The sequence below is a fragment of the Carassius auratus genome, chromosome 7 (assembly GCF_003368295.1).
Source record: "Carassius auratus strain Wakin chromosome 7, ASM336829v1, whole genome shotgun sequence".
NCBI lineage: Eukaryota > Metazoa > Chordata > Actinopteri > Cypriniformes > Cyprinidae > Carassius > Carassius auratus.
In genome coordinates, this window is record NC_039249.1 from 10,011,420 (window position 1) to 10,025,037 (window position 13,618).

At 36.8% G+C, this 13,618-nt stretch overlaps 1 protein-coding gene across 3 annotated transcripts; it reads right to left on the reverse strand.

Annotated features, from left to right (window-relative positions):
• Positions 1–1,401: 1,401 nt before the first annotated feature.
• gba2 (glucosidase, beta (bile acid) 2) lies at positions 1,402–13,220 on the reverse strand. 3 transcript variants are annotated; one of them, XM_026267135.1, is made up of 18 exons: positions 13,081–13,220; positions 12,734–12,874; positions 11,225–11,475; positions 9,524–9,615; positions 8,899–9,014; positions 8,217–8,435; positions 7,705–7,944; positions 6,905–7,161; positions 5,638–5,763; positions 5,292–5,476; positions 4,627–4,731; positions 4,353–4,460; positions 3,951–4,102; positions 3,737–3,843; positions 3,439–3,581; positions 3,210–3,325; positions 2,243–2,434; positions 1,830–2,160 (listed from the first exon to the last, which is right to left on the reverse strand). In XM_026267135.1, exons 3-18 carry the CDS (start codon positions 11,413–11,415, stop codon positions 1,942–1,944), a joined length of 2,568 nt encoding a protein of 855 aa, XP_026122920.1. In that variant the 5' UTR covers positions 11,416–11,475; positions 12,734–12,874; positions 13,081–13,220; the 3' UTR covers positions 1,830–1,941. The 3 variants fall into 3 exon arrangements, with proteins under 3 accessions (XP_026122921.1, XP_026122920.1, XP_026122919.1); XM_026267134.1 differs by lacking the exon at positions 13,081–13,220 and adding an exon at positions 12,961–13,041; XM_026267136.1 differs by lacking the exon at positions 13,081–13,220 and having other exon boundaries at positions 1,402–2,160; positions 12,734–13,068.
• Between the last annotated feature and the right edge of the window lie 398 nt (positions 13,221–13,618).

Below are 13,618 nucleotides of genomic sequence, written 5' to 3' on the forward strand. Positions count from 1 at the left end.
TAATCGGAGAAAGTCAGCTGATCATCAATCATAACTCCAAGGTTTCTGGCTGTTTTTGAAGGAGTTATGGTTGATGTGCCTAACTGGATGGTGAACTTGTGATGAAACGATGGGTTTTCTGGAACCACAAGCAGTTGAAGTTGAAGGTGATGGTCCTTCATCCAGCAAGAAATGTCTGTTAGACAAGCTGAGATGCGAGAAACTATCGTCGGATCATCAGGGTGGAATGAGAGGTAGAGCTGAGTGTCATCAGCATAGCAGTGATATGAAAAGCCTTGTTTCTGAATGACAGAACCTAATGATGCCATGTAGACAGAGAAGAGAAGTGGTCCAGGAACAGAGCCCTGAGGCACCCCAGTATTTAGATGTTGCGACTTGGACACCTTACCTCTTCAAGATACCTTGAAGGACCTATCTGAGAGGTAAGACTCAAACTACTGGAGTGCAGTTCCTGAGATGCCCTTTGCCAGCAGGGTTGACAGGAGGATCAGGTTGTTAACAAAGTCAAAAGCACCAGACAGATCCAGCTAGGTAAGTATTGAAGATTTGGAATCCGCTCTAGCCAGTCTTAGGGCTTCAACAACTGAGAGCAAGACAGTCTCGGTTGAATGTACATTTCTGAAGCTAGATTGGTAGCTGTTCAGGAGGTTGTTCTGTGAGAGAAAGGCAGAGACTTGGTTGAACCACTCATTCAAGTCTTTTTCCAATGAAAGGAAGAAGGGAAACAGTCCTCTTGTTTGAATCAGGTCTCTGTCAGGGCAATGAGGTTTAGACCTAAATGACTAGTAATAAATGTAATGAAATCGGCTTTGTTTACTGCAGACTGACAATTCCAGAGACCAACAGAAAAAGAAAGAAGTGTGCTAGCAGACGTATGCAAAGTGCACAGGATGTTAGAATTGCGCTGCCTATAGTGCGTGAAGCGTGGTTTGCAAGTGGTAGTAATAATAGGGATATGGAAACACATATTATGAGTTGGTCACAAAAAAAAATACAAATAAAATAAATATAAAAATATATTACATTTTAACATCCTAAAAAGTTATGAAAGTTATCAAAGCCCTTTTGAAGGGCATAAAATATATATATAAAAATACAAAAAGTTATTTTACATTTTAATAAGTTACAAGTTTTGTAACAATATCCTGATTTTACTGTATTTTTGATCAAATATATGCAGTCATGGTGGGCAAAAGATAAAAAAGATACTTTTGAACAGCATTGTGCATTGCTATGGCTTCCATAAAAGGTGAAATTCACTTTTAGCCAGTGATTTAGATCACACACTAGAGCCTGACATGTCGTTTGAGCATCTTAGGGTTGTGGGTTTGATATGATTTCTTTACGGTACCACTAAACTACAGCAGAGAAAAGAAATGATCCAGGAAAAACTGAATCTGATGGCAGTAAACATTCATTCCAATTTAATTAATTTTATTTCTATTACAATTTTGTCGAATAATGTACAGTAGTGACTTTTCAAAGCCTCAGATGTTTTAAGACACAAACAAGAACAAATACTTCTAATAAAAGAGAGAGAACCAGCAGTTCTTTCTCTCTCATACTCTATAGGTCATTCCCATAATAGAAATAAAAATATACAGTGAAAATTAAATAGAATCATGCTTTAACTTCTTGATTCCCAAAGACCAATGACCCTACATCCAATTTCATAATGAACAGTATGTCAGCTCACCGAGACCAAGCTTTTACACTCCCATTCGTAAAACTATGATTTATAGCTGCTACATAGAAGGACTGTGGTAAAGATTATGCACATTTTCATTTACAAAATAACTGGAAATTAAGTTTCTGTGTGAACCGACAGCTCATGATGACACTATCTCCAAATTCATTTGCAGTCTTTTAAAACGAAGAAGTCACTTCATTATGGAGGTTCGACAGCGCAAGTTCCCTTTAGCACATTTATAAGGCTCCAGCTCAGTCCTGTCCCACATCTTTATCAGTGGTTTTGCTGTGGTTTGGTCGATTATTCAGTGCAAGCTGCATTGCCCAGATGCTCAAAGGTCTCATATAAGCGAGAGAGCGGTAAATGCCTTTCTCACAGTATGCTTCAGGAGTCTGGAAGGCCATTCCCATTCGCTCCCATACAGCGCGGTAACAGCCTTCAGCAGTGCGCATTCCCTCTTCTATCATGCCCTGGGAAAAAACACAGTATTAGGAGTTAATTAACAGGTTGACTTCATATGGAACCTGGCGATATGATCTTAGGTTTGATTACCTCATGTATCATTGTAGCTGCTAATCCGTACACTACTCCCACCCAAACCTCATCTGATTGGACACTGGAATGATCAGGCACACCCTCTGGCCTCATCCCATTCACCGCACCCATCTGCCCGCCTGAAAAGCTCATAACATTGAGGTCAAACACTGACTTCAGCGCACTACAGATTTTCTCCTTGGGAAAAGCCTGCGTAGAGAAATAGATGTAGAAAATGATTGTTAGTTCCCATCCATAGTCCACTTCTGGGGTCTAAGTGACTCATACAAAATAATGTAATAGCATTTTATTTATTTATTTGTTAATTTTAAAATGTTACTTTGGAAAACTTTACAGTGAGGTTCAATTATTTGCTGTTAGGTATCATGAACTAACAATGAACAATACTTCTATTGCAATTCATATTAATTCATTTTAATATAAATCTTTAAACAATTCCATTTGTAGAAATGAACACTTTTTTTTGTTGTTGTTGCTTTTTTTTTTTAAGAAATGTATCTTATAAAAACATTTACAATTTTACAAAAGACTGTTCAAGTATCTGCTCATCAAAGAATCTCTTCATCACACTTCATTTAGCAGCAAAACCATTTCCAACTGTGATGACAATAGTAATAGTAAATGTTTCTTGAGCACCAAATCAGCATATTAGAATAATTTAGACTTAGAATAATAAAGAACCATGTGACACTGAAGTAATGGTTGCTAAAGATTCAGCTTTGCCATAAAAGGAATGTTGCATTATATATATATATATATATATATATATATACATACATAAACTCCTTAAATGCAATAACATTTCACATTATTACTATTTTACAACTTTTTTATTAAAATAAATACAGCCTTAGCAAGCATAAAGAAAAATCTTTCAAAATAATTGTTAAATGAACATTATGTGGTAAAAATGCAGCCAAATGGTGATCATATTAAAAACATTCTGGTAAAATGTTTTTCAGACCTGGTAGTCATCATCCCCAAGTCCAGACGCCCTGAGAAACCAATGGCCTGCACACTGGTCTGACATTACACTGTTAGACAGGCTCCGTCCACTGCTGTCATAGTTGTAGTATTTGCCTTTCAGAGAAAGAGAAACACATTTCATGGGGGGAAATGAATGCATTAATTTGAATGTGGTTGCTGGAAGACAAGATTCATTTTAAACAGGCACGGTGTATGCTTACACTTACCATTCCACAGGAGTTTGTCAAAGGCTGCTTTTCCTCTCTCCAAAATGTCTCTGTAGCGTTGATAAACAGACTCGCAATTCAGCACACGTGCCATTTTACACATCATGCACACTGACGCCAGCCACAGACCACCACAGTATGCACTGGAAGACCACACAGGGATGTTATGACTTATGTCAAGATACAGGATTTACAAATATACATTTAAAATAAAAAACATAATTTATATAATCTGAGAAATTTGAATATATATATATAATTTTTAAATAAATTAAATAAAAACTTCCTGAGTCCTAACCTGGGTCCTGTCACCTTCCATCCATCATATGTTTGGTCGGCATAGCCAGAGTTTTCTATCAGCCCATCACCATCCTTATCAAATTTCAACTCTGTTTCCATGACTGTCTAAATAAGCCAGAACATCAGATATTTGAGTAATGTCACTTTACATTTGCATATGTAGAGTATATAATTTTTCACGAAATACTACAATACAATAGAGAAAGACTCACCTGGCATATGGGCCACATATCCTTCAGATACTGCTCATCCTGGGTCAGGTAATAGTCTCGGTACACCTGCAGCACGAATTTCAGGTTCAGATCCTTCCAGTCAGCTGTATCGTGGATCATGTATGCATTGGCACGAACCCATGGCTCATCATCTGTTTGAAATCAAAGAGTAGGTTTTATTGACATATTAACAAAATGAGGTGAATAATTTTGAAAAAACTAGGAGATATTGTAGCGGCAATAACACCACTCAAATGTGTTTCCAATAATTTAACAATTCATTATGCAAGAAAAAATTATTATGGGGTTCAAGATGATCAATTTCTATTTTAGGTGAACTTTCTTTCTCTCTTTAAAAAATGTGACTAGTGACTTCATGGTATCCTAGTATGTACAACTCACCAGGGTCTCCAATGTCATGAGGTACAACGCCCCTGGTCTTGACTGGTGAGTATTGGCCATTCATTAGATTTAACCTCTCTGTAGGATCGTGCTGAACGACGCTACCAGCTGAATATGAAAGAGAGAGGGGGAAAGTATAATTAAACAGAGAGAATGCAAAACAGTATGATAAAAAAATCTGCTAATTAATTTAAAACACAAAATACTAAAAATAATTTTTTTATAATTAATTCATATACAGTACATTAAATGTTCAAATGTGAGTTTAGCTTACCAATATCATACTGCACACTCAGAGCCAGCTTGGGCCAGAGCATGATGAGAGCGAATGAAGCATAGAAGTGCACATCATATGTGTTATACATCCTGTACTCCTGACCTGGAGCGAGAGACAAAGAATTATTGATCACCTCGATTTAAACTGTAATGAACATTCACTGTATAATGAACTGAGATCTAAAGTGTAATTCTAAATTTAATCTAAAACTATTAAAATTAATTTTCAGTATATGAAATAAAGCTGAAATTAAATAAAATATACATTTTAGATGAAAAATGTTAAATAGATTTTTTTTATGTTACCTTGGCAACTAACAAAAATAAACAACTTTTAGTTGAAGTACTACAATTACTAATAGTGAAATAAAAAAAACAAATAAAAATTACAAAACACAAACTAAAACTGGAAATAAAAAAATAAAAGCTAATTCTAAATGAATACTATAATAGTATATAAATAACACCAAAATAACATAGAATACAACTCAGCAGCAGCAGATTTCCTCTCAGCAATGCTGGTTATATTTTTTTATCATGTTTTTTGTACATGACATACATAATTATATACACATATCAAATGTTCTAAACATGTTTTAAACAAATATCGAGTTTAGTTTGCATGTTAAGTTAATGTTGAATGTTACAGCCCAACTCTCTTACCCTCTAGGTAAGCGAAGCGGCCGTAATCCTTGACCACTTCAGGCTGCGCTGGAAGCCCCCCATCCTCAGGACGAAGCCCACCGCTGATGTCAGCATCCTCTGGAAGCTCCACCCACACGGTTCCACCATCCACAACAAAGTACAGCTCATTAAACAGAGCGGACTTATACCAAGACGGAAGAGACCTAAAAACAACACTGTGTTTAAGTCTACTGGTGGTGAAACATACACAGAATGGATGCTGAAATACATTAAGTGAACATTTATATTTCACACAATATTTAGTAATATTTTGACATGCCCTCAAGCTTGATATTTTTCATGGAAAAATGACATGTCTTTTTACCCATCCTGTAGAATCGGCCTCTGCCACTCATCAATGCTCTCCTCCCATTTACTGTAGTGTGTGAGCGCGTAGTGAGACAGAGACGGGGCAGCGTCTCCTTTGCTGCCGTAATAACGTGTGTATCTCCTGAAAACAAACATCACACAAATAATGTGATTCTTTCACAGTGTCAAAGGGTTTTATTTCATCATTTCAAATGCAATTATATAGTTTATAAACAAAATTAAGCATATTTCTAGGACCATTAAAAGCTCTAATAACAATTGAGCACATTTCCCGCAATTCCCATTAATGTAATGCACTAAAGTCATTAATGTTATGCAAACTAAAACAATGACATTATTTAATTTGTAACATTTATGCATCATTGTCTCCTGGATTCTCGGAGATAAAACAAATGAACATTGCTGCTCTAATACGAATGTGTAAGAAGCACAAATGTGGCCCTGTGCTGAACTTGATGACTGTTGACTCAAACCCTTCCTTTCATGAAGTTTGTAAGTAAACAGTACTTCTTTTTATACACCGGCACATCACTTCCTTTTAAAATCTCATGAAATTGCATTCAAGTCTCCTATTGAAAGAGGAAGTATGGCAAGACACATCAAATTGTGTGTCTCTTTCAAGCCCTTAGTTATTTCATAATTAATATTTTTCTCAGGCAAGAGAACAGCTGTAAATCAATAATGCACGTATCTGTTAACAGTTATTTTAGTCAACATTTGATAGTTTAGGAACATAAACTATCATTCAAAACTTGCAGTTGATCAATTTTGTTCATATTGTTGAAGGAAGCCACTTCAGCTGCATTTGAAATGGAAATAATGTAAAATATGATTACTTTTTTAATTATATTTTAATATATTTTAAAATGTATTTAATTCCTGTGATGGCAATGCTGAAAGAAAATACTCTTACTGACCCTAAGCTTTTGAATGGTAGTGTATATAGCATTGATGATACATTTTTCTTCAATCGTTAAAATAGTTATGCATCATGGTCTTACTCATCTGGATTCACTGAACTGAAACAAATAGTCCCTCCATAACTTATCATGCTGTTCACATAAAAATGAACAATTGTTCAACTTTTCTGAAAATAGGCCAAAAATATTGATGACTCATGTTACTCTACATATATTTTTGTCCAATCAAATGCTCTCTAGAGTGAGAATGTCCCTCCCAATAACAACTAACAAACCATTAATCATGACTGTGATGTATTTATCATTTGCATGAAATTTGACCTATTCTGCATGTAAACATACCTTTCATATATTCTTTCTCTGGAGCCAAATGTGATTTTTGGCATATCCCAGGCCAAACTGAACTCCACACTGTTGTGACTGTTAGCAGGCACGGAGCAGCTCACAGCCAGGGCTGCTGCCACTTCCTCCCCTTTCTGTGTGGGTGGGCTGGAGTCCTTAGGCGAGTCGAGCCGTCCATCAGTCATGAGGTCACTCCACAGAGCACCACAGGTTCCCTTTGGGCTGAACGCCGTCTGGTGACTGATCTCTTGGCCAGACTAAAATAAAGCGAAACTTTAAATAAAGAGAGGAAGAACAACAGCTGCCTACCTAGACACACTTCAAGGGATAATTCAATTGAAAAAATTTAAATTCTGTCACCACTAATTCACTATTACGTCATTCCAAAAATGTATGACATTCTTTCTTCAACAGAGCTTAAAAGAAGATTATCTGAAGAATGTTTTAACCATTTTTTCCCATAAAATGAACATCAGTGTGGTCCAAAACAACACTGAATTCCATCAATATATCTTCATCAACAGTTTAAGCTGTCTTTAAATAATTTTTTCTCAATAAAACATTTAAAGAGCAGTCATATGGTATTAGCAGTATCTTTGCACAGTTTATTGTGGTGAACCACAGCAATCAGTCACCCTTGCAAAGCTCTTATTTGCACAGAGAAACAGGAGCTCACACAGTATAGTGATGTTATGGTGAAACCTGTTTAGCAGAGTGCTTTTGTCTGTGCACTGCAAGTTGTTTTCATGCGTTTACTACAGGCAAAACCTGCTGCTTCTAGATTTACACTGGTGCATTACCTTTTCTCTTGCAGCCATACACAGAGTGTAAGGGTTGACGGGCGTCTGGTGATGCAGTAACACCCCAGACACAGATTCTCCGTCTTTTTCCAGGCAAAATGGTTCATTCCAGTGGCCCCCACTCTTATCGTCTTTATGTCCAGACCCATTAACCATTGTGAACATGATGGAAACATCAAGTGCGTAGTCATTCTTATTCTCAATGTCCCACACAAACACAGCCACAGGAAGACTGGAGTCCTGATAATGAGACAAAGATTTTTCAAACTGCAATATTGGTGTATACAGTAATATTTTTTAATAGATTTTAAAATGTAATTTATCCATGTGATGGCAATGTCGAATAATCAGCAGCCATACAGCAGCAAACTTTACAAGTAGCACTTTTATCATTGTTGAACAGTTACTGTATCCATTTTTGTGTAAAGGAAAGGGTCATACAATATAAATGAGTTATAAGTTAAAGCAACAATGTGCTTTAAGTATCAAACACATTCTAAACAGCTTGTCACCTTGTAGTCATGAGGGATGACGGGTGACACCTGCCTGCAGGTGAGAGTGACATTCTGGCCAGGCAGGTGGTAGACGGTCCAGGCTCGTGGGTACAGAGCATGGTAAAAGGCATATTCACCGCAATAACCCCAGTTCCAACCCTGAAGAGTCGGGGGTCGCTCCATAGACAACACCTGCTGGTATACTGTCTGACCACCCCTGCGCAGACACACTGTAAACTAAGACATAGAGGGGGTTAAAATAAACGTACTAGGTGAAAGGTAGATTTGAACACCTACATATACTGTATAATAACAAACGCTTTCCCAGAACTGGGAATCATACCAACAGAATCACTCATTTCTAAATACTAAATACTAAACACTACAGTTCAAATGTTTGGGGTTGGTAAGGAACCTCACCAAAGCTGCAGTTTTCAGCAGCATTTACTCGGTGTCACATGATCCTTCAGAAATCTTTCTAATATACTGTTTTGGTGCTCAAATCCATTATTATCAATGTTGAAAAGAACAAAGTTCAAAACAACAGCCTTTATTTACATAATGAATGCGATTGCTTAACGTGACCTTGCTGAATAATTTATAAAAAAAAAAAAAATTGAATCTTACTGACCACAGTTTTTTGAACAATGGTATGGATTCTTTTTTAAATGTATTTTATTGGTTCACACTAGGTCTTTACCTGGTTAGCAATAACGGTTTTGTAGTGGTACATTCCAGGATTTAGTTGCCACCGGCAGAAATCTCCCCTCCATCCACGCGTGATACTGCCTCCGCCAATGCCACCAAGAGGAGCACCTGCACAAAACATGTCCTCTGTTACCCTGGGTCATTTTAAAGGGATAGTACACCCAAAACTGAAAATTCTGTCATTAATTACTCATTTGTTCATCTTCAGAACACAAGATGTTTTTGAAAGTTTTCTGACCCTCACAAGACAGCAGTGTAACTGAAATGTTCTCAGGTTCAGAAAGGACATCGTTAAAATAGTCCATGTGACATCAGTGGTTCAAGAATTGTTGAATAAAGTCATTATTTTAGTTTTCTTTGTTCACAAAAAGTATTCTCACAGCTTGAACCGCTTGCAGGTTGAACCACTGTTGTCACATGGACTGTTTTACTGATGCATTGCTGTCTACGCAGGGTCAGAAAGATCTCAGATTTCATAAAAAAGATCTTAATTTGTGCTCCCAAGATGAACAAAGTAATTAATGAGTAATTAATGCCAGAATTTTCATTTTTGGGTGAACTATCCCATTAAGAGTTGTTGTTGTTGCTTTGATGTTTCTGTTTGTCTTTGCGCTTACCATAAATTTGTTTCAGTGGTAAAGCCCGAAACATATCAATAAAAGGAGCCTTCTTCTCAACCTGGGTCTTTCTGTACCACCATCTCAGATACCTGCTCAGACAAAGCAAGAATTCACTAAACTGGCCTTTTTTCTCTGTCACACACACCTTAAACTGGTATTGATGAACAGTGAAGGTTACAGAGTTTTGTTCGATATATTGCTCATGCATCTATGTTCAAAAATATCACACTTTGACTTCTTAAATTGGTCTTTATAGCTTGACAGCAATGCTAGTTCTAACAATGAACCTCTGTTTCACACACACATACTACATCTCAACTTTAGTCATTCCCGAACCACTCCATCCAACTCATTCTTTTCTGGCTCACTCATTCTCCTGCAATAATGCACACACAGCTGTTTTCAGTCTTGTTGCACTCAGCACAAGAGCGCCTAGAAACAGAGACCGATTCACTCAAATATAAAAGGGCAGATGGCATTATGGGATAGGCTGAAAAAGCACTGGATACCAATCAAATGTCTCTGCCCTGGATACAAATTGCTTTTTGTATTTTTTTCCCAATCAATATTTATCTAAAAAGTGCACCTTTTTTCTCTCTCTAGACTTTATTTATGCTTATTAAGTGAACTGGAATTATTATTTTTTTCACTTACATGTTGTTGCGGAATAATCACTTGGCAGGATTATGTTGTATTAAAGGAAAATTTAAAACATTGCATTTTTTTTTTTCAGATTAAAAAAACGGCAACGTTCAGCTACAGTACTATGGAGGGTTTCGATGGATGACTGCATATGACTATCGCAGAAGCCAGTCATGTCCCTATCCTGGTATGCTAGTGAGTAATCAATCAAGTGTGGTGAAGGTTAAGCAACATGATTCATGAATGCAGTATTCACATACACATCAGAGGACTGATTGTGTAAATGGAACTACAGTAAAGATTTATAAAGCTTTAACCTGAAATGGAATAGAACAGCACACAGGGTATTGACCGATATCGACACTGATAAACTAGCCTCAGTGGCCAGTTCCATGCAGCTGTAGTGTGACGTTGGAGATAAAATAACAGTTCATTAACAAAGAATCACAACAATAAAAATCCAGAATCTAAACCCAGGTCAACTGCTATCAAGCTGTTTATAGCAGGAACATCCAAAGGTCCATACAAAGAGAGGAAGTTTGCTGAAATGTATTAGTCATAATGCAACAGTTAGAGAGGGAAAACAGCCCCACCTGATCAAGGTAAATACAACTTGCTACACAAAACCAGCAATGTATCCCACAAATGATCCACAAGCTAAGATTTCTGGTTTAACTAGTATGTGAGATACAATCCACACAAAGAGCTGCCTTTTTTATGAAGACATTATCATTAACCATGAAACACTGGTTAAATAAATAAAGCTGCTAAGAACCAAGCGGACAGGGGTTTAGCATAAGAAAGGAATGATAACATGTCCATCTGTGGTCAAAATATAACCATTGACTAATATTTCCTGTTCCTGTTTCAACCATACATATTGGTATAGAGCAAAAGGCCACTTAGATGTCTATAATGGTCTATTTTGGCAGATTTTGATGCAAACAAATTCTATTCTTTAGTAATTGTGTTTCCTGTAGATGACGTGAGGACTAATAAATGAATGGCCAAGTAGATTTGAGGCTCTTCTCTTGAAATATGATTTGTTAAACATACCTGACCCCTAAAGAAAGATGCTCGATCATGTTGGACAATGAGACATCTTTGGCTTGAAATGGTTTGCGCTTCTCTTTGAACTCGTGGGCCAGGCATATCCGCCAGCCATCCTTCGGGACACCAAATCCGGTTTCTGTAGACACATACCGGCTCATCAGCTCAGCCAGAGACGTGCTGTCATTTAAATCCATAGTAGAGCTGTTGGATCACCAGTCCAAACCAAAACCGTAAAAATCGTCTCCCTGAATCCTCTGAAAAAAAGAAAGAGTTAAAGTGTTCAAGCATATAGAATATTTCCTTTGTTTTAAGGCTAAAGCAACGGATAAGACGCATGGTTAATTGAAAAATGACATCTTGCCTATTGTGTTGTGCAAGTAAGAGTTGAGATCACATGTATGATCTGCATGCATGGGCAGGTGATATACCTACAAACGCAAAGTTCACCTGTCACCAGGGTGACGGAGCGACAGAGTTCAGTTGCTAGCAGCTACCACGGGCTGGAGATGTAACCTGATCCTTTTCCTTTTAATTAAATAACAATAGCTCCCTTCATTTCAGCCCTGGGCCAGGCAAATCTTTTTCTATATGGCAGAATTCATTTGGCCAAACAAATAAAATACCTGTAGATCCCCAGCCCACCCCACATCAAGATGTTATGACATACTTTATTGTACTTCACAGTTAAAACCATACAATGATTCGACATAATCTGCTACACTGAAATTCCATGTAATTGCACTGAAATAAAACAACAGAAGAAGAAGAAACAAATATATAATACATTAATTATTATTACTACTTAACCATTTTTATTTCAAAAACAATAACAGAAAATATATTTAGCTCGGTCCAAAACTAAATCCATGATTTCCTCCCCATTATGGATCCAATGTTTCCATTGTGGTGCAGGTGTAGTTTTCCATTCCATTTGTTTGCATATATTATTGTACTTGCATTTTTCTTTTTTGGTCCATTTAGGAATTTTCTATAACTTTTTTATTTACAAAATTACTTTTCAGTCTAATTAATGTATTGTCAGAAATCTGCAAATTGCACAAATTATGGTTTTACACTTAATTTAGGCCCAAACAATGATCAGTGCTGCAAATAGATAAATAAATAAATACAAAATATGCAAACTCACATACAGCTCACAAAAATTAATTTGATAAAAAAAATGAGTAAGCCTACCTTCTGAGACAGAAGAGCATCTATAAAATTAAAGCACTTTTACTGTCTTTTTGCTTTAAATAATTATTACTTCATATTTCGCACTATTTTACAAAATGCAGCGCCATTACAGAATCATACTTGGGCGAGACGTATTTATTGAAAGAGGCATGATGTTTTAATGTCCAATATGCGTTTGCACCCTTTCTCTTCGCCCGATTGTAAACGTCTGGCTACTTAGGTCACATTCGCTTTTAGATTGGCCATGCATAATTAATGTTCTCCTATTGTTATTGTTTCATCCACGCAGTCCGCAAGAGGAGTTTAAATCTCTCTTACCCTTGTCTGTCTGGGGTCTGCGTGTCAGTGGCGAGATGCACTTGTTTTGACGCTCCCCAGCATGACTATGTCAGTAGAGCCATCCGGTGTCTCTATGGCTGCTGCTTCCACTTTGTTGCGGTTGGATCTTGGTAATATTTCCTAAGTGAATAGCAAATGCTAAGTTTTAGAGACGAAAAGCATGTAACGCTGTTCAGCATTTATGAGTTTCCGTAAGCAAACAGCACATTTTCTTATGCAGAACAGCACATCACGATCTCTCGATGAACTGGTCAAAGATAGACATAAATTTATCGATGATAGAGCAGTACACAGGGCCCTCTGCAGGCTTATACCAATGAGCTCACCCTCGGGGAGGTAACGTACAGAAGAGAGGCGTCATTTCAGTACTTTGCAAAGAAACACAAGCCTTGTTCTGTATCTGTCTTCTTTTATTAGTCATCCTTTGACTATTTAAAATAATAAATATTACACTTTTCTTAACTATCTTCTTCTGAGGAAACCGCGCCACCCCCCGTTGTGATTTTGGATGGGACTTTTACGTCACATTTGCCACAGAGCCAGTGATCGTGTTTACTCGTTTATTCGAATCGGTTCTTTTGAACGGTTCAGTTCAAAGAATCATTTCAAAAGCAATTCAGTAATTCGTGTTAAGTCGTTAAGTTTCCCCACCTCGGTATATCACGTATTCTAGTCTAAATGTTCAAGTAAAGTCATATGTAAAACTCGTATTGCTGTTTATTATGTTTTTCGATAAAAAAAATAAATAAAAAAAAAACGATGGCATTTTTGTTCAAATGTACGAAATATTATTTTCAAGAATTCTAAATAAATTTAAGTATCTCTTAATGTAAATCCAAATGTGATTATCTTAACTTGTTTTTT